This window comes from Notolabrus celidotus, chromosome 22, assembly GCF_009762535.1.
Source record: "Notolabrus celidotus isolate fNotCel1 chromosome 22, fNotCel1.pri, whole genome shotgun sequence".
Taxonomy (NCBI): domain Eukaryota; kingdom Metazoa; phylum Chordata; class Actinopteri; order Labriformes; family Labridae; genus Notolabrus; species Notolabrus celidotus.
The window spans coordinates 14,712,325-14,738,190 of NC_048293.1; the positions used below are offsets into that span (position 1 = coordinate 14,712,325).

The 25,866-nt window shown below is 41.3% G+C and overlaps 3 protein-coding genes across 7 annotated transcripts; 2 read left to right on the forward strand and 1 right to left on the reverse strand.

Moving 5' to 3' along the window:
- Positions 1-254: 254 nt before the first annotated feature.
- coq6 (coenzyme Q6 monooxygenase) lies at positions 255-10,710 on the reverse strand. 2 transcript variants are annotated; one of them, XM_034675020.1, is made up of 12 exons: positions 10,564-10,710; positions 9,034-9,168; positions 6,718-6,776; positions 4,774-4,900; positions 3,426-3,556; positions 3,234-3,341; positions 2,867-2,929; positions 2,661-2,768; positions 1,818-2,020; positions 1,428-1,543; positions 915-1,081; positions 255-395 (listed from the first exon to the last, which is right to left on the reverse strand). In XM_034675020.1, the coding sequence occupies exons 2-12, from the start codon at positions 9,164-9,166 to the stop codon at positions 366-368; spliced, it is 1,245 nt and encodes a 414-aa protein (XP_034530911.1). In that variant the 5' UTR covers positions 9,167-9,168; positions 10,564-10,710; the 3' UTR covers positions 255-365. The 2 variants fall into 2 exon arrangements, with proteins under 2 accessions (XP_034530911.1, XP_034530910.1); XM_034675019.1 differs by lacking the exon at positions 10,564-10,710 and adding an exon at positions 9,933-10,398.
- Positions 10,295-18,246, forward strand: fam161b (FAM161 centrosomal protein B). 3 transcript variants are annotated; one of them, XM_034675015.1, is made up of 9 exons: positions 10,295-10,422; positions 13,358-13,594; positions 13,673-14,136; positions 15,118-15,419; positions 16,648-16,778; positions 16,872-17,039; positions 17,139-17,238; positions 17,320-17,462; positions 17,713-18,246. In XM_034675015.1, exons 2-9 carry the CDS (start codon positions 13,377-13,379, stop codon positions 17,789-17,791), a joined length of 1,605 nt encoding a protein of 534 aa, XP_034530906.1. In that variant the 5' UTR covers positions 10,295-10,422; positions 13,358-13,376; the 3' UTR covers positions 17,792-18,246. The 3 variants fall into 3 exon arrangements, with proteins under 3 accessions (XP_034530906.1, XP_034530908.1, XP_034530907.1); XM_034675017.1 differs by having other exon boundaries at positions 16,660-16,778; XM_034675016.1 differs by having other exon boundaries at positions 10,304-10,418.
- A 1,866-nt stretch (positions 18,247-20,112) lies between these two features.
- ngb (neuroglobin) lies at positions 20,113-23,912 on the forward strand. 2 transcript variants are annotated; one of them, XM_034675021.1, is made up of 5 exons: positions 20,113-20,507; positions 20,615-20,844; positions 21,256-21,364; positions 21,462-21,581; positions 21,699-23,912. In XM_034675021.1, exons 2-5 carry the CDS (start codon positions 20,747-20,749, stop codon positions 21,849-21,851), a joined length of 480 nt encoding a protein of 159 aa, XP_034530912.1. In that variant the 5' UTR covers positions 20,113-20,507; positions 20,615-20,746; the 3' UTR covers positions 21,852-23,912. The 2 variants fall into 2 exon arrangements, 1 of the variants encoding a protein (XP_034530912.1); XR_004629629.1 differs by having other exon boundaries at positions 20,409-20,844; positions 21,699-21,916; positions 22,065-23,892.
- The last annotated feature ends 1,954 nt before the right edge of the window (positions 23,913-25,866 follow it).

The window sequence follows — 25,866 nt, forward strand, 5'->3', positions numbered from 1 at the left end:
ACATGCAAATGGTAATGAAATGCCCTTTGGTGCACTCTTATCCTAAAACCCTATATAAAAGTTGCTTTTCACAATTGAGCTTAAAATGTTTTATAAAATTGCAAACTTTGGCTCTGCCACATTATTTATTCCAGCTTTGCATCGTTTCCTACATGATCAACATGTTTGTGATGAGTTAAAATATACTCCTTGTGCACTTTTGTTATTGTAGATGTATTCTGGAGTAAGGCACATATAAGAACAAACAAGTCACATAAGAGTTAAAATATATATTTTAATATCTAATTTTTACATTCACATTTTTACAGCCATTCAGGTTTACAACCCTTTGCACATTCACAAACAACCACAGCATGACTGATGGGTCACTTGCCTGCAAACGCCATGATCTGCTCCTGCAGAGTAAAAAGAGACATCAACAGAGAAACTTGGTTACCTTTGACTCATGCTTAGTAAAACCCTCTAAAGGGGAACCTGTAAACCAGCACACTCACAACATTTAATATGGAGAAAATGCCACGTTTAACTTTGTGCCTCCAAAGTGAAAGGGCTTTACAACCCGCTACAGTTGTGTTGGTCTGAATCACTTAGTAGAGTATAAAGCCATTTCACATGAGTGGTCGTAATAAAAGGGGTGTGAAAACACAAGCCAACACCGCTGTCCGCTGCCCCAGGGCCAGCACTGCACCCCACCCACACACTTTTGGTAACACTAAATTTGGGGCTAAACTTAGATGCCATAGTAGTAGGTTCAGAACCCTGGAAATTATAGACACCGCTGAAGTAAAGCTCCGTGTAATCAGAAAAGAGGGTGGAGGGATGGGGTCAGGCTGGAGGCGGGGCTTAGGTTTGACAGGTGTTTGATGTTATCTGAGTGATGTGCAGGTTTACAGGAGGATCTGTTTCAAGCTTACTTTTAGAGCTGGAAGCATGTTGGTGGCCTGCAAACCGAAGGTGCGCAGGAGGACGGCAGGAGCAGCGTTGGTGGAGTAAAGTCGTTTCATGAGGTCGATGGCAGCCATCATGGGCAGATTGTGTCGTTGGCGATCAGTTTCATATTCTAACAAGTGTTGTATCGCTCCTGTACAGACAAAGGGTTAAAAGAAAGGACAGAGTTTAAACTTGTCATATGTTTTCTCTATTAAGTCAAAATACTGGTTCTATTTTGGCTTCGGAGCATTTAACAGATGAAAAAATAAACATATTATCCCATAACAGGATTTCATTTTTCGTAAAAAGCAACTTACATGCAGTTCTTGGCAGAATGAACAGCAAAAACAACATCAAACAAATGTTACCGGAAAAGCTGCAGCTTTTTATAATTCAGATCAACAGCATGCGTTTGAGCTGGGGCAATGGAAAAGAGCTTAGAGGAAACCACTGCGCCTTGGTTGCAGCGTTTGTGTCTGTTTAGAGTTCTCACTGACCCAGGTCCTTCCCGTTAAAGGCCGCCTGGCTCAGGAGCTGCGTGAGGCAAGCCACATCCCCGAAGCCCAGGTTGGCTCCTTGACCCGCCAGAGGATGGACACGATGGGCTGCATCCCTGCAAAGACAAACATATCCCCTTTGTTGACTCAGAGTGTCCTCATTTATACATAGAGCAGGATCGCTGTGGGAAGTTCCCCTACATGTAAAGTAAAACATTTGTAACTCAAAAGCTTATTCTAAAAACTGATTTTTAGGACTTGAACAATCGATATCTTTACTTATAATCACAAGGAAGTCTAGATAATTATATCAGATCATCAAATAACTTGTCTAGAATTGTATGGGAGTTTGTTTTCCTTTTACAGCCATATGCCATATCACTATCTTACCCAATGAGAGCAACCCTGTGCCTGATGTACTCTGACGCGTGACCCATGCCCAGAGGAAACATGACCCGTGTCTTTGGGCCGATCCCTGCCACACTTGGGGGAAGCTGTCGAGGTGAACCTGCAGAGGGCATGATGGCTGACAGGGCACTGCGGAACACAGAGCCAGCTGTCTCGATCAGCTCCGACTGGTTCTCATTACTCCACTGTTAGCACACACACAGACAGGCGAGAAGACAAAGACACATCACAGAGAGGAAAAATTGCCAGCAAAAAAGAGAGAAAACAGACGTTATCCCTTTTAGTGGACAAAGAAATTAGCTGACATTGGAGCAAAGCTGAACTCCAGGCCAGCGAAAGTGCTTTTTTCCCTCCTTAACTCACTGGTTTGGCAGGGCTGTGGGAGCTCTGCTAATTAAAAGAAGATGCCGGCCAGGCTATGCAGTTGAATTAGCTCTGTTTGAAAAACATTCCATGCAGTAATGGTCGACACTGGGAGACCACAGGTTTAATTAGCAAACCAGGCCTGAAACCAAACGTGACTCAACCGTGGTGACCCCGTCCATCAACAGGCCCTTTAAAAATAGCCAGCTTGGGAAAAAGGAGTTTCTCCAAACATAAAGAAACGGACAGTGAAGTATTAGTATTGTTTAAAGTCTGGGCACAACAATGACAATATTGTTTGTGTGAGTCAAGGAAAACAGTTGAAAACGCATTCACAGGGTCTGTGGAGAACCCCTGCCACATACCGCACGCTGCACAGAAAGTTATCAACATCCCCCCGACTGATGTGGAATCAGAGTTTAAACACAACATCAGCACTTTGATGGATGAGGGAAGACTCACAAAGGCAGAGTTGATGGCGTCAACAAAGCTCTCCTCATCCAGATCCAGCAGCTCCTCTGCGAGCCGATGGCTGGTCGACCACACCAGAGAGCTCTCTGTGTCTGACAGCTGCAGGGTACAGAGAAAACTGATATTGCATATTTAAGTGACAGATGAATATTTAGCAAGAAAAAAACAAACAAACTGAGAAAATGCTGATGTATTACCGGTAACATTGCAATGGGCCCAGTTGGGAGGAACCTCTGCCATGCAACATTGTTCTCCGTGGGCTGCCAACACATAAATTAAACACTGAAATATTGTGGTATTGTATTGTATTGCATATGTGTTAATTATATATACTGCGCACCAAAACAAGATATAATAAAGTGTACTTCTGGGTGGGTGTGTTGTTCTCTGCTCGATGACAGATGTGACAATAAAATTACTGTCATATTTAAAACAGAATGCAATCACTTAGTACCATACAATAATGTGTGCAGAAAGTATAAACACAATATGCAGCAAAAAAGTTCCTATTGTAGTAAAGCAACAATAATTGTACTGCGTGCATATGGTGAAGGTGAAGCCAACCTCTGATAAGTGCAGCACAGCAACCACAGCAGATTGGTCATAGTTCCACTTGACTGTTGGTATTCCCAGCTCCCGCCTCACCATCGAGTTTGGCCCATCTGCACCAATCTGAAAAACAGACGGAGCAAAACAGAAACTCAAAACAAAACAAAGAGAGGCTGACTCCAGTTTGCATGACAGAGCCAAACTCACCAGCAGCTTGGTCTGAACACTCTCTCCGTTGGCCAGCTTGACCTGCACCCACGGGACGGACTCTGCTGCCTCATGCGGCATGGGCCATGTATACTTCACCACCTTGGACCTGTACTTCACTTGCACGTTATCTGACGGACAACAAAGACATGAAAATGGTCACTTCAAAGGCGGCTTTGCAGAATTAAAAAAAGAGTGGTCCTTAAAATAAAATGGTGTGACTCTCACAACAAAGGGATCAGTCGTGGTCTTTTGTTTGTATCATCACACGAAATCAGTGCTTTGCAACTTTTTTGGTCAAAACGCGAGGATGGTTAGCCTGCAGCCCAAGCAGTGGAAGATCTATAAACCACCTCGTAAAACACCACTGGTTTTCCTGCCTGGCACATGCAAGCTGCTGAAGTTCACATTTGACAGTCTTCTTAATGGTTTTGGCCTGTCACTTTGCACTGACTAATAGTGTTTATCTGCAAGAACACCCTGCCACACTTTGCACATGCTGCCAGCTGGTTGGATTCAGCACTTAAACAGCCCCTCTTCCTAAAATATCAGCAGCTGGTCATCCCAAACATGAAAGGATCTCTGGGTGACGCTGGCTTGGGCTGACTTGGAGCAAGACCCATCCACAGAACTGCAACTGGTTCCTGAATACGACATCAAAAATGGGTTTTCAGTGATTGGAGAGCTGGGTAACATTGAAAGCTGCCCTGGAGCACTTTTCATGTACTGCACTGAGCACAACAGCAGCACAGCTAAAACGAGAGAAGAGAGGGAGAAAGAGTAAGAGAGAAAGAGAGAGAGAGGAGGACAAATGGCAGGCACATGAGGCAGAAACGTGCTGCAACCACACATCTGTTGTTTGGCACAAAAGGTTGAAAACTGTTTATAAATATGCCACTTTAACTGTCAAGCACGTAGCGGAGCTAAGTTTTATTTGCGAACCTCACAAAAGTTGGTCTAATGTCAACAGCAAAGCGGCACTACACAATGTCAGCGCTTTCGTGTCTTAAGAGGTGGCAAAGCTCGGGAGCACATGGCAGCTTTAAATAGGTCACTGGACCACTTCACGTGTCAACAGAGGGTGTCGGGGCTCCACAAGCTCCCAAAATGTGAGGTTTTGATTGAAATTGCAGGAAAAACCTAAACGCCTCCAAGAGCTGTAGTTGTCTTTAAAAATAGCAGGAGGGGGACCAAATAAACACAAATCTGGGGACAGGATGGAATAAATGTGGTGGCATTAAGTGCCAGACTCAGCATCTATTAGGCAGATGGAACAGGAATGAAAAGGTCTCACAGAGTGCTGCTACAGTCAGGAGATTCATGTTTTGATCCCAAATGCTTTGCTTACCGGACAGAGTGCCCAGCTGCTTGGTGAGAGCAGCCACAACGACGTCGTTCTCCACGATGTACGCCATCTCCTCCTCCAGGTTCTCCTTATCGAAAGTGATCAGGGCATCCGAGCAGGCATCCCAAACCTAAATGAGAGACCAATTATGCCTGTGGTCTACAAGTCTTTCCTTAAATGCATCCCCTTTCCTTATATATAGCTGGGCAGAGAAGTGCTGCTTCACTTAGCTGAACACATCAAAGTTTTTAGCTGCTTTTGGAGGTTGGCACAGGGTGCATACATCAAACCGAGCAACATGAGGGTCACCAATACCCCTCGAGCTGGACGACTGACTTTAACTTAATGGACATGACATTTATGTGATGTGGATTTGAGAAACATTTTCTTGGAAAGACAAATAACACATGACATGAATGTGTACACACAGGCTGAATCAATATTTACCCGCCACCAAGAGTGGCAGAAGGAGATTTACGGGTTGGCTTCTTAATTTCAACCCTGGAAGCACCGTTTGACTTCAACATGAGGGGGTAAAAAAAGTGTTTCTACAAGGTTAATCCTCTCTGGGCTTGTAACTATGGTGACAGAACCCATCATTGTGAAGTAATATGCTGATGTACTCCTTTTTTCCAACTCGCCATAAAGTAGGGGGATATACTCTACAGAAAACCACTAATGGCAGTGAGTTTGCAGCTTGTGATAAGTGGTTGGGGAGAAAGATTTACTGAGACCAGCCCAAAATTGTTTTGGGTTTGTTTAATGCGGGGTGAAATGATGCTGCTTTTGGGCTGGTGCATACTTTCTCTGCCATGTTTAAACAATACACATCCTTGCAACTTTACAACAAGAAAAAAAAAGTGGGAAAAATGACGCGTTGATGGCGAAAAAAAACTTTGTTCAACTTCTGTTTCAAATCTAAACCCTCAATGCATACTGGATGTTTAAGGTGGAAGAGCATTTTATAGCATGGAAAGAATGTTATTTCGAGCTGACCTGCAGTACATACTTTCCAGTGCTATGGCTGAGATGGATATGACTGCAATTCAATGGACAAACAAGCCAAAACAGTGGTGGCAGAGTGAAGGTATAATGGGAGAGGTACACTACCATAATCACTGGAAGGCAGTGCATGATGACATCTTAGGCCCAGAGAGAAACCCTGCGGTTGGGTGTTTGGTACACGCCGACCACATCTTACAAGAGGGCCTGAGCCTGCACCCACAGCCGTAAGCCGGTTCACTCGGCAGCAAACAACCACTCTACAAATCTTTCATCTTTTTACCGTTGTTAACGTGCATCTTGATAATCATACGATGTGAGGAAGAGTAGCAATTTAGAAACATCAAAATGATTTACCTAAAATTGAAACATAAGGCTCTTATAGATAAAACTTGGTTGAAAGTGCACATGGACGGCCTTCTCTTATATGTACCTTGTGTGTTTTGGCATTCCTTGTGTATCAGATCCTGAAAAGCTACTGAAAGGGCATAAATGCCACAGAGGAATGAACAAAATGCATGCTGCCACCGTGAAACCACTGTTTGCCATTTTAATGTGAACAATTACACACCATACACATGATTATATGATACTGTATTGTGATGCTTGTTCATTAAGCTGAATGACTGAGTAGAAGCCGAGAGTCACAGATTTCGCCCTCCGCAAATTGTATGCTGCCATGATTGATGGATGACAGAAATACATACGGTATGCCTGGAAATTAGAAAGTCTGGAGGACGTATGAAAGAAACTCAGGATGTATAACGACTTCGGGGGATGCACAGCGCTACAACAGCTGTAGTTTATTCTTTTATGATACTTTTTTTATCTGTTGAGAAACTAGAGCAGTGGTAGTTTCTGTTTGCTTGTTTTATGTTAACTTTTCCAATAATATATATTTTATTTTTGAAAATAAATGTTGTTGTAGACTGGAGCTTTACATACCTGCATCTTTTTGTAAGGCTTGCACCTCATCTTTGTGATGTTTTCCCATACTCCAATACCTGAGAGTGCACAAACACATGGAGACAGTTACAATACTAATTTATTGTAAAGAATAAATAAACATTCAAATCTTTTACAAATAAACACTTTTTAAAAGTCAAAACATAAATTTAAAATAATTAAGCATGATGAACAGTATGTGTGTTCATCCCATCCAGACAGGAGAGGAACCAGACTAACAAGCTACTTTGATCAGGGTCTAGTTTTAGCTGAACTTGGCAGATTAAAGCAGCACTGTGAATAACCACAGACACCTTGAGTTAAGTGGATTTGTTTCCTAAACGGAGAGCCAAAAAAATCATAACTGTATCCCTTTAAAGAGGGAACATATTTTTGGAAATTAACATTCCGTTACGATTTTTCTTTCTTGACCAAGTCTGATACCAAGAACCCCTCTGATACAGGTGCAACAAAAAATACATATTATTCTAACATAATAGGCGGTAGTTTGTCCTACTAGCATTGCATGGAGGTGATAAAATTGATATAATTTTTGTACGGCCTGGCTCATTAGACTGAAGGAATCATAACCTAAAAGCAAGCGCAGCTAACATAGATAGCAATCTGACTTGCAGTGCGTCCTGAATCCTGTGCCCACTAAAAGAAAAGGAGAGCAGAAACGTCGGCTTTTAACATGAGACTGTTCTATTTTGTGGTTATACAGATCTAAGTTATCGTTTTGCCTTTATTTGACAGGACAGCTTGAGAGAGACAGGAAACATGGATGAGAGAAAGGAGAATGGCACGAACAAAATCAGGAATCTTCCCTTCGACCAGTGCAATGAGGACTGAAGCCTCTGAACATGTGGCGCCGACCCTACCTACTAAACCGGCGCACCCTCAGTTATCTTATCTATAATCAAAAGAAAAATAAAGCCTTAAAATCTGTCATTTCAAAACACTGATTGTTAACATTTTGCTTGGCTTGACTTACTCACTCTTTGCTAACAGCCCACTGTTCTTTTTTTGTTGCTTTTTATATAGCTGTGTGGCCTACGTGATTTTCTCCTTCTGTTTTAGAGATGAAGCGATGACTGCTTTTTTGTGAGGGGCTTAGAAATGAAGCACATTTGCACCCTTAGGGTCAGTTCAGGGAGTTCCATATCTACTCATATTCTATAGAACAGTTTAGGTGGACCTTTCAGATTTCAAAGACAGGAAATAACAAATGAAAATCATCTCTAAACTTGTCAGTATGGAACCTCTTTTTCATGGGGATTCAAAATCTTGAGTCAAGTTGAGTAATTTTTTATAAGCACGACAGAGATATATATGAGTGTATGTTTGCCCAGGTAAGAGCTGAAGGCAATGATATCACAGCAAAGCGCCATGTTTCAAAATTACTTCTTTGCACTGGACATCAGAATCCCAGCAACATTTTCTATAAGAGCGGAGTGAGAGAGGTAATTTGGGCCAGTCTTCATCCTCTCTTTCCTACTGCAAACTCCATAAACATTATTGTTCTAAAAATTACATTCCTGGTGCACTGGGTCATGTGAATCACTGTGGGGAGATCTATGTTTTGATGCTAAACATAATGTAAACGTGATGATATTTTAAGACCTAAGGCAGGGTAAATATGGATGAACTTATGAGTCACACTGTCTGAGTGCTTGAGCCTCATAATTGTTGTCTACATCTACTTTGTGAACCTATAATGGAGGAGCTTTATCATTTTTGAGACATTCTAAACTTTGCTTACTGTTCATGTGTTTTTTAGGTCAGCTATTTTTAGTTGTTCCCAGAGTTAGGGTGGTGGATATGGACATAGAACATGTTACAAAGACAAGTCTGTCAAGTTCAGATTAAGTTACACTACCTTAAATCAAAGACTTTCTTTTCCCCAAATCTCTTAAATTGAAAGACTTACTTACTAACTAAAGTCTGGGCTGAGAAAAAAAAAATCTCATTGGCAGCTGTATATGAGCAAAATTAAGAAAAAACTACAGCATCAGGAAAATTCCAGGTTGGCCCATCAGACGAGGAGCAATTAAGGTCAAATATGATCCCTTCAAAGCCCTGGACACCGGACAGTGTCTGATCCCTGGCTTACTGTGTGGGAGTAGTTTAATAGTCTAGAACCACAGGCTCTTCCCAGGAAGGGAGCTAATCACCACAGAAATAACTGCATTTCAAAATAACTTTTGAAACTGGCCCATTGCTTGCATCATCTATTTCAACACAGACAAAACAACAAATACAACAGCAGCAAAAGTTATGGCTTTGTGTGTTAGTTTGTGAAACTGTATACTGTACCACTGAGAAGGGTTGCAGAGCCAGGACTGATGGAGCTGACCCTGGTGCTGTACATGTCAGGGACCTTGTCCATCACTTTCTTGTTACCCGCCTCTAGCAGGAGGATCTTCTTGCCCTCCAAGTTTGGATCCATGCCTGTCATAAACCATGTACTGTGTCAGAGAATAGACTTTAAAATCCTGCTGATGGTTTATAAAGCACTGAATGGTTTAGGCCCAAAACACATTGCTGATCTGCTACCTGATGACCTCTGAGGTCATCAGGTACTGGTCTGCTTTCAGTCCCTAGAATCAGAACGAAACATGGTGAAGCAGCGTTTAGTCATTATGCACCACATATCGGGAACACACTCCCTGAAAGCTGCAGGTCTGCTCCAACTCTCACCTCTTTTAAATCAAAAACTAAGACTTTATTTACCACTGCCTTCCTATCTTAGCTCATTTTAACTCACTTTAAATTAAAATTTTAATGTAATTTCTAATATATTTCTAATTTTCCTTTTCTTTTCTGTTTTATTATATTTGTCATTTTAATTATGTTCTTTTATGCTTGTCTGAATGTCTCCAATGCTTTTAATGTTTTAATGTAAAGCACATTGAGTTGCCCTCGTGTATGAAATGCGCTGCACAAATAAAGCTGCCTTGCCTTGCCTTACTTATTGTAAAAAGTAAATAAGTGACAGCACATCTATGTTGACAAAGTCTACAGAGTTTCACTACAGAATCATAATAAATCAATCATGTGATGTAACTGTGAGTGTCAAGGCAATCTGGTTTGATTACATGATATGCATGGGGACCGTTTCTGATGACTCTATCCTCATTTAAGATTTGGCTGCATTATAAGCTGAGGTTACACACCCACATGTTGTCAGTCCGTGTTGGGAAAACATCACTCACCGAGGGAACATGCCATTGCAGATCCAACCATTCCTCCTCCGGATATAACCACATCATAGACCTCACTCTTGCTTGAGTCACCCCCACGTTCAGCACTCACTAATCCACGGCTGATGATTTTAACAGCAGATAAATGCTTTTCTGCATTATAACACCGGCCAAGACCGTTTAAGGTCAGCGTTGCCTTTGTTAACTTGTGCATGATTCAGTCTGCCTTCAAATTGGACGAGCCCCAAATTAGAGTAAGGAAGCAGGTCCAACCATACAGTCAGGATCTGTTGATATGACAAGCGATCACACGTTTCTCCTTGAATATGTCCTAAAAACGGCAGCTGTGTCCCTTCTGTAATCCAGCCATGTTGTATTCACAAGAAGAGCTCCAGAGGAAATGCTTCCGGTTTCCTGACCAATCAGAGGAGACGTTTGTCACTGCTGCGTGGCTGCGTATATCCAGAGAGAGGTAACGCGACTGAGCTGTGCAGAAGTGTAGGTGAGTTTAAAGACTTGTTTTTTAATCTCTACATGGATGTTCTTCTTTTTAACGAGTAACATAACTTATAGTCTTCCAAATTCATTGCTGTTTTTCGAAGTTTAACGATTTTGAAAACGATTAGAACGAGAAAATACCTACAAAACTCGTCTTTTTGACATGACGACTCTTCTTTATCTTTAGTTCAAATGGTAACCTCTTTCCACATGTTCTCTCTGGTTCTCTTTTATTGCAGAACATAGTGAGTATCAGTGGTATCTGCACGCTGAAACGTCGTTTCGCCGTCAGCTGACGTTTAATGTTGAGTGCCCGAGGTCTGGTTGTTATGGTAACCAGTTCACACAGGTGGAGTTGATAGAATACAATATAATAGAATAGAATAGAATAGAATAGAATAGAGCCGTGGGAAGTGGCTTTAAGTTGGGGGTGCTGTAGTAAGAGGTGCAATTTTTTTTCTTTTTGCATTTAGGTTACTTATGCAACTGATAGGCTATAGTGCACATACATTTTATTTTTATTTATCTGGTTTGAATACAAGCTTTCAAGATAACTTTTCATTATAAATTCACAAATTGCAACTTCCATACCCCGTTGTACAGCAAAGAGCATACAAGACAAACCTGGTAAAACAGGCCCAAAAGGCAGTAAAGCGAATTGAACAGAACTTATCCAAATACATTTCAGCAGGCACACACACAGGGCCCATGAATCAGGTTATTTTAAAATGAATAATGGTTTAAAATTGCTATAATTATTTCTCAAATCTTCCTCAGGCATTACATTTTCGGAAAATAATACAATAAAAAAACTGATTTATTATGTTACTTCATGTAATTGTTTCAACTTATTTATGCATCCAGAAAAAATTGTGTGATGCCTTTTCCAACAGTGGGTGCTGCAGCACCCTCAGCACCCCTACTTCCCACGGCCATGGAATAGAATAATGTACTTTATTAATCCCCAAACGGAAATGTATTAATTTTATTATTAACCTTTATTGCAGGTAAAAAAACAATTGAGATCAGGATCTCTTTCACGAGGGTGACCTCTCCAAGAGGTCAGCAGCACATGTCATAAAAACAGTTACACGAAAATGACAAATTAAAACATACAATTTATAAATGCATAGTGTTTTACAATATGAATAAGAGGTGTGGAGGCTGTAACAAAACAACAAACAATAATTTAAGTTTTAAAACACAGGCACTGTTCAGTGCTCTCACGCTGTCTGTCCCTCAGGATAGAACAGAAAGCTCCAAGTTCAGAGAGTTTCAGTGGAGTCTGTAGAGCATTCCATGCCATGGGGGCAGCAAAGCTGAAAGCTCTTTTTCCAAATTCAGTCCTTACCCGAGGAACAGATAAAACAAGAGTAGTGCAAGAACGCAAGGTATAGGAACTGATTTTTCTCTGCAATAAAGCGGACAAATAGTGAGGAATCAAGCCTAAAAGAGCCTTTTAAATTAGGGTCAGCCAATGTTTGTATCTTCATGCACTCAGAGAAGGAAAATTTGAAATTCAGGTGTCGGGCAGATAAAATTATGAAAGTCACATAAAACAAGTAATTCAGGTGTCTGTCTGCTCATCTCCCATTGGCTAGAGAGTTGTGAAGCCTAATGGCTGCAGGGATGAATGATTTTTTGTATATCTGTAGAGATGAGCCGTCCACTGCCACTGTTTCTCTAGTCCACAAAGAAGTTGTGAAGTGGATGATCTGTGTAATTTAGACCTCTAGCTTCTTCTGTGTGCATCTCTCCACCACAGCCCCCAGTGAGTCCAACCTGGTTCCAATCACAGTGCCTGCTCTTTTCACTAGTTTGTCCAGTCGCCTCGCATCCTTGTGTTTTATACTGCTTCCCCAGCAGACTGCAGCATAGAATGACACACTTGCCACCACAAACTGATAAAACATCTGCAGCATCTTACTGTAGATGTCTAAGGATCTGAGCCTCCTTAAGAAAAATAGGCAGCTCTGCCCCTTCCTGTAGAGTGCATCTGTGTTAAGGGACCAGTCCAACTTGTTGTCCAGGTGTTCACCTAGATATTTGTGGGTTGGCACCACCTAGATGTCCACCCCTCGAATGTTAACTAGCTGATGGCAGAGCCTGGATATAGAATATTGAACTGTTTTTATTTAATACACTATGATATATTTTATTTCAAACACAAGCCAGTCACCATTTTAGACTTGATGATGTCACATAAACACTGTCAATTAGGTAAAACGATGGTGATTGAGGAAATTCAAAGCAGAATGCAGAATGATAAAATGGATATCAGGGAAAGCGCTAACATTTCTTCACAGTAGCCACACTGACAAGGCTGCCTGCAGTGTCTGCAGACATTTCTTCTATGTTTTTTCTATCTGTCTCATGTGTGTAGACATCAGCAGATGCAGAGTATTACAAAATGCCATTAATCTACCTGATTAATAAACCAAACGATGAATCAGCCTATCTCTACTGAGGAGATTAAAGCTGGCTACATTGTAATTTATAAAGCCTCAGAGTATATATCAGATGAGACAAGTCAAAGATCACAGAGGAGGGTGCCTTTTTATTTAATTTTTTTTACATTTTTCACAGCAAATAATCCCAATGAGCGAAACATTTCATTGTTAAATTAATTCAGGATGAGTTTTGTTTTGTCAGAAAACACAACTTGCAAATTTTCAGGACAGAATCAGCATATAAATAAGAGGTAGTATCACTTTGTCCACAAAATCAACACAACTGGATGTCCTCACAGGTGTTGTAACAGCATAGCACTTCATAATCTTGTTTACAGCAAAAAAAAGAGTCATTAAGTACAGTAAACCTGCAATAAAACGAGTTAGATCAAAGCTTGTTGTAAAATCACAGTCCAATACATATACCCTGCAGCAGTATAAAGCTACATCTATAATACAAACCTCTTAGATTTCTTATTATTTTCTCAGTGTCACAGGTCAGTGAAATATGTCACAGCCAGAGACCTTGCTGGAAGATGGACTCAGATCAGAGTTTATGCTCCAGCAGCAGCTAAAGGCTCTCAGAGAAGCCCTCAGAAAGCAGCTGCAGGAGGCACAGAGGAAACAGACAGAGGAGCTGGAGAGGAGGATTCATCAGAATGCTCTGCTGTCAACAGATGTAGTCAAAGGGGCCGGTGATAAGATTGACGTGAACCCTCACATCAAGTAGGTTTCCTTGAGTTTCTTTAATGCCTTTTACAATCACACTTCATCTTCTTTCTTAAAGATCTCTGCTTTTTCCAGAGATGATGGACCAAGGGGATCGACACTTGCACATCAAAAGACTTTGCACCATCAAGGACTCTCAGAGAAGCCTTACTCATCTCCCCCAGCCTTGGTATCTTCAGAAAACTGGAAAACTGTTTCCTCTAGGCCTTCCACACTTACACCTTCACATTTAAGGAAAGAGAGGGAGGCTGAGGCTGAGTGTCAAAAGAAGTTCTGTGCTCTCTCAGTCCCCGGCCACATCACTCAGCCTCTCTATCAGGAGATGATGGAGCTGAGGGAAAAGGAGAGAAAGCAGGAACATGAGCAGAGAAGGGACTTCCTGCTTACTACTCAAAAACCCTTCAGCTTCCAGGAGAAGGAGAAGGAGAAGAAAGAAAAACTGCTAGCTATGTTAAACCTGGTCTCACAGGATCAGAAAAACAAGGTTTCTACTGTGAGGAAACCTCCAAACAAAGACTTGTCACACTCTGAACGGAAAGGTGGGTTTCCTTTAATTGCAATGACACTGAAGTTTACTCTGGTATAAAAGTTCACCTGTTTACTTGCTTACCTGTCATTAAACAGACAAATATTCTGACAACTTGAAAGAGTACATGACCGATTGGTAGCAGTGTCTCTCAGCTTGTGATCATTTAAAGCCAGATAAACAATCAATTAACTTCATCTAGAGCCAAATCACAGCAAATGGCAGTTTATGTTAAGAGCAGATCTAGACAGTAATCTTAGCTACAGTGGCTAGGAAAAACTCTTCTTTTTGTACAGGCAGAACTCTCAAGTGTTTTAATAATTACAGAAGCAGGTCTAGGTCAGCAAGCAGCCCCTAACAACAATCTGTAGGAACTTGGCAGCTAAGAAAGCACAACAACTCCTGGTAAGATTCAAAGTTCGAAGCTCTGCATTTGTGGGACATGGATGTATACAAAATGAGAGAGAAAGGAGGAGGGAGGAGCTCATGTATATATCTATTGCAGCCTATAACAGAATAACTAGAGGCTGATCCTAGCAAGCCTAAGCCAGCCATAAGTATAAGCTTAATCAAAATATATGCCTTTAAAAGCCAACTAAAAGAGTAGAGGGTGTCTTCCTCACTGACATAAGCAATTGGATGATTGAACAGGAAAAGAGCTTGATAAATAAAGGCTCTTACTTACTGGAGACCTAAGTTACCACAAGCAGGTCATCGATACACATACGTGTCTCTTGCTTCTATGTTTCAATGTCATATTCAATGATTCAGAACATTCCTAGCACACAGTGGGGCTACAAACAAACACATTTGCTTATTGTGCTCCTAAGAATCAGAGCAAAGTTGTGAATGTTGTGAATGTCACAGAGGAGTGTCTTTGAGAGTTTCTCAATGTTTCCACTTGTACACTATTGATGGCGAATACATGTGTGTGTTACACTGTATATTGTGAGATTACTCCATCCTTTTCCCACTTCACCGTTTTTCTCTACAGATCAGGATCTCAGAAAACAACTCACTGCTCTAACAACAGTCCGTCAGGAGAATCCTGCTGTGTCTGGCAACCCCAAACTTCGCACTGCTGACCGCACCAGAAAAGAAAAGTTGCGATTCCTGGATGAGAAGCCTAGCTTCCAGCCCAAGATCAACCCTCAGGTCCCTGACTTCAGCAGGCTGCACAGAGCCTTGCAGACAGAGAGGCTGAGAAAAACGCAGAGCAAAGATGGGATAAAATGCCAGCCTTTTCATCTGAGGACATCTGCCAGGGGAAGCAAGATGAGCACTGAGACCTCCCAGGTAAACATTTTGATGTATTCAGACATTTCATTAACAAAAGAATCTTAGGAAATTTGTTTGGTGGTTTGATGGTTAATATAAAAGTGTTGTCTCATAGTATTTACCGCTAACAAAAGAGGAACATTTAGTTTGGTTTCCTTCTTTTTAATTTTATGTTCAATCATTTATCTTCTTTTTTAGAACTGTCATGGTCCTCCTCTTTCTTGAGGTGATCATAATGACAGGCAGTTTTTAATCAAGTAATAATTGACTTTCTTTGAAATGTAACATGAAAAATGTAACATGAAAAATGTATAGACTAAGCCTTTGAAGAGCCATCTCTACAGTATTTAAGTAAGAAGACTTCCAGGGCGCCAGGCACCAGATGGCTTCATGTTATAATTTTACTTTACTGCTCTATGGATGGTTGGAGAGACACATCCACCCACCACTTCATCAAGTCAAGACATTTCTCTTTTTCACAGGGTTAGAAAACCACTATCGGTTGAAGCCTCTAATATTTCACATGACAAACGATGGAGATTATCTAAGTCTGTGCTTGTCTAAAAAGAGTGATGTCACATTGATTGCACCAAATATGTGACAACTGATCTTTTAAAAGCAACTTTAATACTTTTTTTTAAATAGTTTTTGTAGATTACATACTGTACATTACTATGATTGATTCCCTTTTGACTTAGAAGTAATCATAAAAAAATGATGAAGGGCTGATCAAATTTAACTCTGTTTTATGCCTTTTTACATAACTTGTTGGGTAAGAAGATTTACTGAATGGTTAAAGTTTTTCTTCGTCACGTGTTATTTTTGAGGCTGTTTAAATCACCCCCTTCGGTCCTGGAGCTGTAAAGCTATTTAAAAAAACACACCAGTGAGCCCTCTTCAGGGAGGAAATGTTCCCCTCCCTTTACAGTTGTATTTCAAACTTTCTCCACCACATAATTTATCAAGTGTAACCCAGCCTTACAGTAAAACCATGTAGCATTTGATCATTTTTGGTTTTCTATTCCAGTGGGAATATCTGTTCATAAGATTTATCACATCGTTTCATAAGAAACAATTGCCACGTACTGTATATCTAAGTCAAAATATCTGTGTAGACATGATTTATGGATCTATTGACAGGCAGTGAGTCTTCTCTGTTACATCTTTGCAAGACTAGATCTGCTACTGTATATCAGGTGCTTCTCTCCTCACTGAAGGGTTTTATTTCTAAATAAATTCTCATTAGCCTCCTGCACAGATACCAAGAACAAGTAACCTCTGTAGAAGCAAGTCAGTGGGGGCCTTAACATCACTGTCCACAGACACACTCCCCACATTCATCACAGATGCTGCCAGGAAGCGCTGTATGGCTATCAGGTGACTTTTCAGCATGGCTCAGTAACTTCAGATTATATTTTCCTACATAAATGTAAATCTATATCTAAATGCAGACTTTTCTAACTTGTACAGAAAATCAATGGAGCTGAGGGAGAGCAAGACTCAGGAGAGTGTGGACTGGTTGAGGAAGTACCAAATGAGGTCCCAGGCCATAAGTAAGGCAGTCACTCTTCATGCAAAGCTGCTGGACCCACACATCAGCTTAAAAGAAGTGTGTGATGATAAACTACAGCAGCATTGGTGAGTGCTGGTCAAGCGAGGCCTCTCATTTTCGCAACCTTTGCAACTCCCATCACAACAACCACAACAGCTTCGACTGTAATCTTTTCTAACATGAAGGCACGCTGACCAACAAAGGATGAGAGAATACACGAGGGAGTTACGGGACATGAAGGCACGCGTCAGCGAACGCCCTTATCTGTTTGAACGGGTGACTCAGGTAAGCTGCACGGTAAAACGAATTCACATCTTTTCTTTATTGACATGCTTTTACAGTCTAACTTTGGGTTTTTACCGGCAGAAAAATGCAAAAGCTCATGCAGAGCAGACGTACAGGAACAAGCTGAAGAAAGCTGGATTAAAGGAGCAGTTTGTTAAGGAAAAAGGAGAGACAACATCATCCATATCCTGGGAAGAAACAGATGAGAAAGACATTAAGATCAGGTATGCAGGACGGGAATTTTAAGCAAATTTGTTTTGCATCCACCGTGTAATACCACTGTGTCCGGTAAATATATGAATAGCACTAGTGCTTCAGTGCCAAGGACTTCATGTGGTTAAGACGTATTACATTACATAATTTTCTGAGCTTGTCTTGCTAGTCTTCAGCGGAGAAAAGACAAATACTGAAGCCAAGCAAAAGTTCGACATAATTACAATATAGTCATTTTCTAACCCAACATGTCTGATTTAGGGATGAAAATGTAGACGACGGAAAGAAAATTGAAGATGTGGATGAGAAGAGCGTGAAGTCCAAAGAAGAAATGCCATGATCAAAGAGGGTTTAGGCGGCACTGAGTTTTTTGTGGCCTCCCCGCTAGAAAACAACACTGTCCTCAGAAATGATTCATGTCACGGCTGACTGTCCGCAGCAAGCGTTTGGTAGTTTAAGACTTCCAACTATAAATTATGAAATTATAAAACAATCTGGACTTTACAATTACAAATGTTTGGCAGTATGACTTAAGGGAGAAAAGTTTATAGATCTATATGTTTTTATGGGTAGTAAATATTTTATATGTTCTTGAGTTTTATAGATACACGTATATAGACATAAACATATAGACTTATGTAGGATCTGCATGACATTTAAGCTGAATAAATTCAAAATAAAAAAAGCTTCCTTGGGTTTATGGCCACAGTTTTTCTAAAGAATATAAACTCTGTAATTTAGGAAATTATGATACTTGGTTACCAGAATAAACAGTTCAACAACAACGTGACATTACATTGTTGCAACAATTTTTTGTTTTACCCACTCTGCAGCAAGAAGCTTCTGAGATCAAATTAAAGGATTACTGGGGGTATAAGATCTTTTTTACTGCTGGATTCCTTAAGAAATCACTGAAATGTCGCTTTTTTAATTTCACAGGTCCCATAAGGACACCCAGCGTCTGACATGGACATTTTTTAGATGGAATGGTTAAAGTTTCCAGTTGTTTCTTTTGCCGCACTGCCTAAATAAACGTCTCACAGCGACCATTTAAGTGGTCTGCACCAAGCCCATAGACCCACATCAAATACGCTTATACACTGGCCTTCACTGAAAACCTGTGCTTAGACAGCTGACTTCCAGGAATTTTAGAAATCATTTTAACATACAAACCACATGGGAATGTCTGCCTATCTTAACCAATATAATCAAAAAGTCATCATGAAGTGACCAATACAGATCGTATGTTTGCTTTTTGTAGGCCACTGTGTCATGCTTTGAGGCTGAAGGCAGTGTTTGCGCGAGTGTCAATCAAGACATCCCTAAAAAAGCCTTTCACATGAAATTACAATACAGTGAGTCCTTCCAGACTTGTGTGCGTCTCAACAGAGGAGGGCTGCTTGAAGGTGAATTTAACAGTATTCAGGATGAAATCTGCCTGGTAAAAAAAAGTCAAAATGTGCTCCCATACTGCTTATAGATGTAACGAATAAGCATAAAGTCCCTTGCAATAAATCTCAAACATCACATGACAATGCTTCAAGGGCTTTATCCTCTCAGGTTGTCATGGGAACCATGTTTCCCTCCCCACTCTGCCTTTTCGCCCCTCAGGAGAACGCTGCGCACCTCTGATTCCCCTGATGCGCAGCTGAAAACAGAACCAATCTCCCACAACCTGCTAGATAACATAGGAGTGAGAAGCTTCCTCCTGTGAAATGTGCGCAGATGCAGACGCCTGTGACCTCTCTGTAAACACGCTGAAGTGCCTGGAATGCACTCGGAAGCTGAGAAAGGGAACAAACACATCTCATTTAGATTAATGAGAGGCTGTGTGCTGGGCAAGCAAATGTTATGATCACGCTGTTTGAGGAGTGGCTCTGCTTGGCAGATCAACAATGTAATTTCACCAAGGTGGTATGTTCAGGTCCCTTATTTTTCCAGCTGCTTTAAGATATAGAAATTCCCACAGGTTTAATTATGTAAATGCATGGGTTGCAAATGTATGCAGCTGAGGAAACAGCCTAAAATAGATGATATAGGCCTCAAACGGATTCCCTGTCTCTGTGAGTTCTGGGTCTCATATTTCTCATGTTCGATTTATTCCTCTGCAGTGTTTAAACTTTGCTGTCAGCACCTGCCCTGCAGTTACCCCTGTGTTCCCTCTGTACCTCAGCACCTCATCTAGCCCGCCCACCTGCACACCTGTTCCCACATCCCCATCAGCAGCTTATATAACGGTCCAATTACCCCTCCTGCCTCCATGTTGGGCTCCTTCTCTCTAGCCATATCTACTGGATCATCCTTTCTTATCTTCCTTCACTGCTTTTCTAAAAAATATGTTAAAACCTGAGTACACCTGTTGTTTACTAGTTTATTTTCAGGCTCCCCCTTTTGGACTAAACACAGTTTTTATTGAGCCTTTAACATCTGCATCTCCTCTGGATGCAATACTTGTCTTTTTCTAATTTTGTTTTTGATATTAATTTCTTGTTAACTTGAATTATGTTGTTAATGAAGGCAGAGTGTTTAAAATGCGCTGCATGTTGTGTGTGCATGTATAGTATCTATGTGTTTAAGTCCTTGGTTCACCTGCAGGAGGAGCTGTGGCTCACTGCAGCCTCTCTGGAGCAGAAGAGATAGATCCCTCTTTTTCTCCTTCAGTGGCATGAATAATATCCCCCGTGTTGGAGAGAGAGCATATCAAGAGGCAAACGGGGAAGGGGACAGAGAGAGATAGCAGCCAGTGTGACAGATAAGAGCGTGGCAGAACTTGTCTCCCTGACTGCACCGCAGGGCCGGGGGAAGATTGAGAGCAAGTGCACCAGAGTGTCAGGCAAGGCTGCTGCTTGCACACACAAAAACACACACACACACACACACACACACACACATACACACACACACACACACACACACACACACACACACACACGCACACACACACACACGCACACACACACACACACACACACACACACATACACACACACACTCAGACAGACCCCTCAGCCTGGCTGCACCAGAAGAAGTTCAGAGAGAGGATTGACCTCAGGAAGGTACTGTATGTTTGTGCGTCTTCTACAGCTGTTTCTCCCTCTTTATTTCTGAAACATTTCTCAAAAAAATCAATCTTTACACTCACTTGATTGTCTTTTTTTTCCAGGTGGCAGAAGTTTCCTCTGTGGATTACCTCGTGTATTATGGCTTTCCTCAAACTGTGCCTTCTCGTCCTGTAGAGGAGTTGTGCGTCTCCCCCTCTTGAAGAACTTGTCTCGTGTTTACAGCCTGAGGTAGGATGGAAGAGCTGTCAGGGAAAGACAAGGAGCTGATACGAGGCAGCTGGGAGAGCCTGGGCAAGAACAAAGTTCCTCATGGGGTCATCATGTTTTCCAGGTAATGTTTTCCTCAACCAGTATCATTCAAATAGAAATAGACAGTAAAGAGGCTTGAGAGAGATGAAATCTTCTATAATGTGTAACAACATGAGCCTAAAAGCTCTACTTCTAACAAAAGTGATAGTATCTTGCTGTTTTTGTGTTGTTACTTAACAGTTGTGATGGTAGAAAATTAAACCTAGGTGTTTAGAGAGATTCAAGCCCGATCTTTCTCTGCACGCTTTCACCATGCAGGGACCGGAAGCTTGACTTGTTGCTTGGCGACGAGCTGCAATAATCCACAATTTACTTTGAGACAGCTGCGGCTAAATCCGAGACAAGCAGGAGAGATTTGTAGATGCATGATTTACAGATTGATTTTGTGGATATGTGTACACCTATAGAACAGTGTGGTATTTATCTGTGGTAGACTGTTTGAGCTGGACCCTGCACTCCTCAGTCTTTTCCACTACAATACAAACTGTGGCTCCACACAAGACTGCCTTTCCAGCCCCCAGTTCCTGGAACATGTCACCAAGGTGAGCTCTGTTCAACACACTCACAAATTTGAGGTCCACTTTGTGCTTGTGCATAGTTTGTAACTCTCTCTGCATGTGTGTTTGCATGTGATCCTAGGTGATGCTTGTGATCGATGCAGCAGTGAGCCACCTGGACGACCTTCACTCCTTGGAGGACTTTCTGCTTAACCTTGGGAGGAAGCATCAGGCAGTGGGAGTCAACACACAGTCATTCGCTGTAGGGGCATCATTTCATCACACAGCTCTAAAAAGCAATTACACGAGTGAATGAGCTGTGACAAAATATTGCATAAAATTACTCTGAGTTTGTGTTTTTGTTATATTTGGCTTTCAGGTGGTGGGTGAGTCCCTCCTCTACATGCTGCAGTGCAGCCTGGGACATGCCTACACGGCGCCGCTGCGTCAAGCCTGGCTCAACATGTACAGCATCGTGGTAGCAGCCATGAGCCGAGGCTGGGCCAAGAACGGTGAAGACAAGGCGGACTGAGGCGCACAGCGGGAGCTGCCGAGCAGTTGCTGTCAAATCACTCAACATGGTTGCCATGGAATAAGGTTGTGTAACTTGCAACGTTGTGGCTTTGGCTGCTGTACATTTGCTCTGTAAGAGGGGTCGCATAGCGTAGCAAATGTTCGGTGTGGTTACACTTTACAATTGGATCGACCAATCACAGGGTTTATTTTCTTTGCTGTGGATGTTTAGCTGCCAGGCATTGGTGCTGTACAGCTGTGAGGATCGGAGCCAGCTTGCTTCAGTTCCTCTGAGTCTGGAGACACTCTGAGAAAAGCAACAAGGATAACTGTGGAGTCTTAATGTATATAATGAGTTTGATATATCTACTCAAATGATAACAGTGACTGTAGTGGTCTTTGTGATGTATCTTAAATGAGTTGCACAGTTGTTAAACACTAGATAATACATTTAGGCATCACACACTACTCAAACTGTGGTGTTACTGTGGCCTGCATTGGCAGCTCTCTTTCTAACTGGAACACAGTGATACTTCAAACGTGTTCAGAGTTTTGGGACTAAGTAATGTGATTTTACAAAAGAAAATACTTTCCCAAATCTTCGTCATTACTGTGCTTTATAATATTATTACACATCAAAACACCTTTTTTTAAAATGTCTGTGACTTTGACTAACATTTAACCTATTGATAAGCAAAGATTTAAAAATCTCTATAATCTGACAAGAACTGTTATACTCTTGATAGCTTTCTTCAGAAACTAATGACTGTTAAGGCGTGCAAGTGCACCTTACTCAACACGGTGTGTGACACTCTCCTCAGTGGAGGCTGTGAGTATGTCCATAGGCGTCAGCTGACTGTTAAACTCTAACAAATAGACTGTTACACTTACAGAGTTCGAAAGAGAAGTTCAGAGCATCTTAGAGGCAGTATAACATCTTTGTTCCTTAGATATCAGTCTCCAGTCATTGTTATTGTGTTGTAGTTCTGTTGTACTGTAGTCGCTTCTCTCAGTAATGCTTTTCAACTGTTATTGTGGCTACATACAAAATATAACTTCAGCTTTAGAGGTGAAGATGAGCAGGTAAGTGTGTTTCTTTGACTCAGAATTTACTCGTCAAAGTAAACCAGGAGCGAGTGTTTGTTTTAGATTTAAAAAAAAGAAGACTTAGTTTATTAAAAATTTAATTAACAAGCAAATAAAACAGAGAATATGTGTGTATTATCATAATTCTGCCATAATGCTGTATGTATCATCCTCAGCTGTTATTTACATCCATGGTCATAATGCCAAGTAACTTAGCAACAGGGCGCCAAGTATTCGATAATAACACCATACAACTGTTAATCCAAGCTGCTGATATGTGGTTATTATCACTTTAGTCTGAGTTTACATTCAAAAGTTTATTTTTATATAATATAAAATGCATCTATGTGTCGTTTTTCTTAAATGTGATGTACTGTAGAGTTCACCCTCCAGATGTTTGAACTGTTCACCCTGCTGCTTCATATCAGGTTTCTTTTGATCATAAAAAAATATATTAACTTATAAATGTGCAATTCTTACAGGAAATTAAAAAAGTCAAAGTTTTATTGAAGTTGTCTACCCCTGCAGAGTATTTTTAGACCGTGCGCTCCAGTGCACAGGTAAAATGTTAATGAACTGACTGTGTAGGTGATGTATTTATAGTGATTTCGTACACAGCCTTATGCAGGTTGATGTTCTCCATGTCTCTGTTCTTTCATTTATCTTACATTGTGTCTTTTTAGCAGGCATGACTGACATCTGGCATGTTATCCTGTTAACATCCAGCTCTGTACATATTGGCTGTGTCACTGTCTACCTCATCATTATCAGCTGCTACTGAACAGCGATGACTTCACCTAGTTATCTTTCAACCAAAAACGCACAATATTATTGTCGTAACTGTTATTATTATTATTATTAATATTATTATTATAAATAGAGTAAATGCAATCACGCACTCTTTGTAAGCTGGATTCTATCCTACACTTTCAAGAACAACATGTTGTGTGCTTACTTGAGACTAAATAAAGTGATCTATGGATATTTTACTGCTAAACGAGGTCAGTGTGTTTTCCTCCGGCTCTCGGATTGTTTTTTCACAGGGCGATGATGGTTACAACACAGTTGTCAGCATTTGAAAATCAATTACATGATGCTTGATTTCCTTCCCACTGACTGCCCATGCCCCAGTGTTACATAAGATCCAAGCTCCGAATGGCTCATCGCTCTTGGCTACAGAGACGAGGGCGACTTGAGGCACATCAGCCCACTTACTCATGCAGCTGCACAATGTCACATCAACATTGTTTACGGAAAATATTACAATACATTTCCCTTCTGGTGTGTGTGATGAGGAGACTTTTGGTTTTGTTCTCCTCAAATAGTGAGTCAAATCCTCCAGAGGTAGCTGCATGTGTTTCTGCTTGGATATCAGTTTGCGTGTGTCTTTTAGCTGCAAAAGAGAAAATGAGTGAAATGAAAAAAAGGGAGCGTTGATGCAATGAGTTATCTGAACACACAGGCACATTTCTCCTGTAGAAACAATTTGTTTGTATCATTGTAAAAGTCACATCCATGAGCTGGCTGTCTGTTCTGCTGATGGAGCAGTGGCTGACATGGCCTTAATCTGTCTCTCTGCACTCTCAACATTATCCTCACTCACTCTGACCCACTGAGAGTCTGCTGACGCTCCACATCTTGCTTCAGCCTCCCCAACAACATTGACCCAGAGGTGTATAGATATTGGCTTCGTGGAGACTCTGACCTGACCTCAGTTCACCAATACAATCCATTTCAATAAGCGACAGTTACATACTCTGGGTGTTTGTTGTCCTTGTGGTGAATCAGTAATTGGTCCCCAGAGTTGTACAGGATTACCTTGTGCACACGGATTTGCTCTGGAGAGAAGACGACATAGTATTTTTAGAAAGTCTGCAATGTGTTTTGGTATTGCGGGGTATTGGATGTTGTCATGGCAACTGTTAGGTGATGGTCCAGAGGCTGATGTGTTTCTGTGTGTGTGTGTGGAGGACATAAACAAAGGTATGATTTGATAACTATTATTATAAATCATACTGGGGAGGGGAATCAGGAGTGGGCAGGTTAATCAAGTTTGGTCTGATAGCTTTCTCAGCTGCAGACAGCGACACCAGCCTGCTGAGCCTTCACCACAATACGCTGTTAGTAAGTTAAAGGATGAGGTACCTGTTAATTGTGCATTTTATGATTTTAAACAGCGGTAAACTTATAGGGTATTTCCAGTCTATTACCCTGTTAGGGACCCAGCAGTAAAGCACAAGACACAGGTGTAAGTTTTAAAGAGAAGTGGGTTTTTATTTTACCCAAAATTATGCAAACTAAATTCACAAACCAGAATTATAAGAACTAGGCCTATAAAAGAGGTCAACTTAACATAACTCAATTTAACACAACAACATGTAAGGTGTGAACTAAACAAACAGACCTCACACAATGAGCTATCAAGGAACTTGTATAGTGGTTGGGCCAAACCAAGTTTAACTCAAGGGGTAAACAAAATGGACACTTAATCAAACTGAATTCAAAGTAGTACTAACTAAGCCCCCCCCCATGACATCAGAGCCCATGGTCTTCTCCACTCAGCTAGCTTCACTACAAAAATCCCTTTCCCCCTTGGTCACACCTTTTTGGAAGTGCCATGCTCCCAAAGCCAGGTAACTCACTGTGTGGCTCCAGCCATCACATGCCCAAATAGAGGTTTTATTTCGTGCATCAGAGTACCAGAGACAGATTGTGAGAAAACTCATCTGCAGGAAGTAGAGACATGATATCAGAGAGGTCAAACACGTGACCTTTGTGATACGAGCAACCTGACAAAGCGGCCCATCACCGAGCAGTCGTCTCCATTCATTTTCTTGTCTAACTGCGTAGGTTGCCATGGTGTAATCAGTCACTCAGACCACACAGCATTTCCAGGTAGGCTAAGTAGCCATCTTGGTGTAAATTGCCTTTGTGTAAATTGTGCATCT

What these genes read in the sequence shown, in the direction of transcription:
- coq6 (XM_034675019.1), bottom strand. Translation starts at nt 10,134, where the DNA reads ATGCACAAGTTAACAAAGGCAACGCTGACCTTAAACGGTCTTGGCCGG. An exon ending in GCAGCTGGGCACTCTGTCCG is followed by an intron (nt 3,557 to 4,773) that starts GTAAGCAAAGCA and finishes GTTGTCCGTCAG; the next exon opens with ATAACGTGCAAGTGAAGTAC. An exon ending in GTGTTCAGACCAAGCTGCTG is followed by an intron (nt 3,342 to 3,425) that starts GTGAGTTTGGCT and finishes TCTGTTTTTCAG; the next exon opens with ATTGGTGCAGATGGGCCAAA.
- fam161b (XM_034675015.1), top strand. Translation starts at nt 13,377, where the DNA reads ATGTCACAGCCAGAGACCTTGCTGGAAGATGGACTCAGATCAGAGTTT. An exon ending in GACGTGAACCCTCACATCAA is followed by an intron (nt 13,595 to 13,672) that starts GTAGGTTTCCTT and finishes TGCTTTTTCCAG; the next exon opens with AGATGATGGACCAAGGGGAT. An exon ending in TGTTTGAACGGGTGACTCAG is followed by an intron (nt 17,239 to 17,319) that starts GTAAGCTGCACG and finishes TTTTACCGGCAG; the next exon opens with AAAAATGCAAAAGCTCATGC.
- ngb (XM_034675021.1), top strand. Translation starts at nt 20,747, where the DNA reads ATGGAAGAGCTGTCAGGGAAAGACAAGGAGCTGATACGAGGCAGCTGG. An exon ending in GGGGTCATCATGTTTTCCAG is followed by an intron (nt 20,845 to 21,255) that starts GTAATGTTTTCC and finishes TATCTGTGGTAG; the next exon opens with ACTGTTTGAGCTGGACCCTG. An exon ending in TCAACACACAGTCATTCGCT is followed by an intron (nt 21,582 to 21,698) that starts GTAGGGGCATCA and finishes TTTGGCTTTCAG; the next exon opens with GTGGTGGGTGAGTCCCTCCT.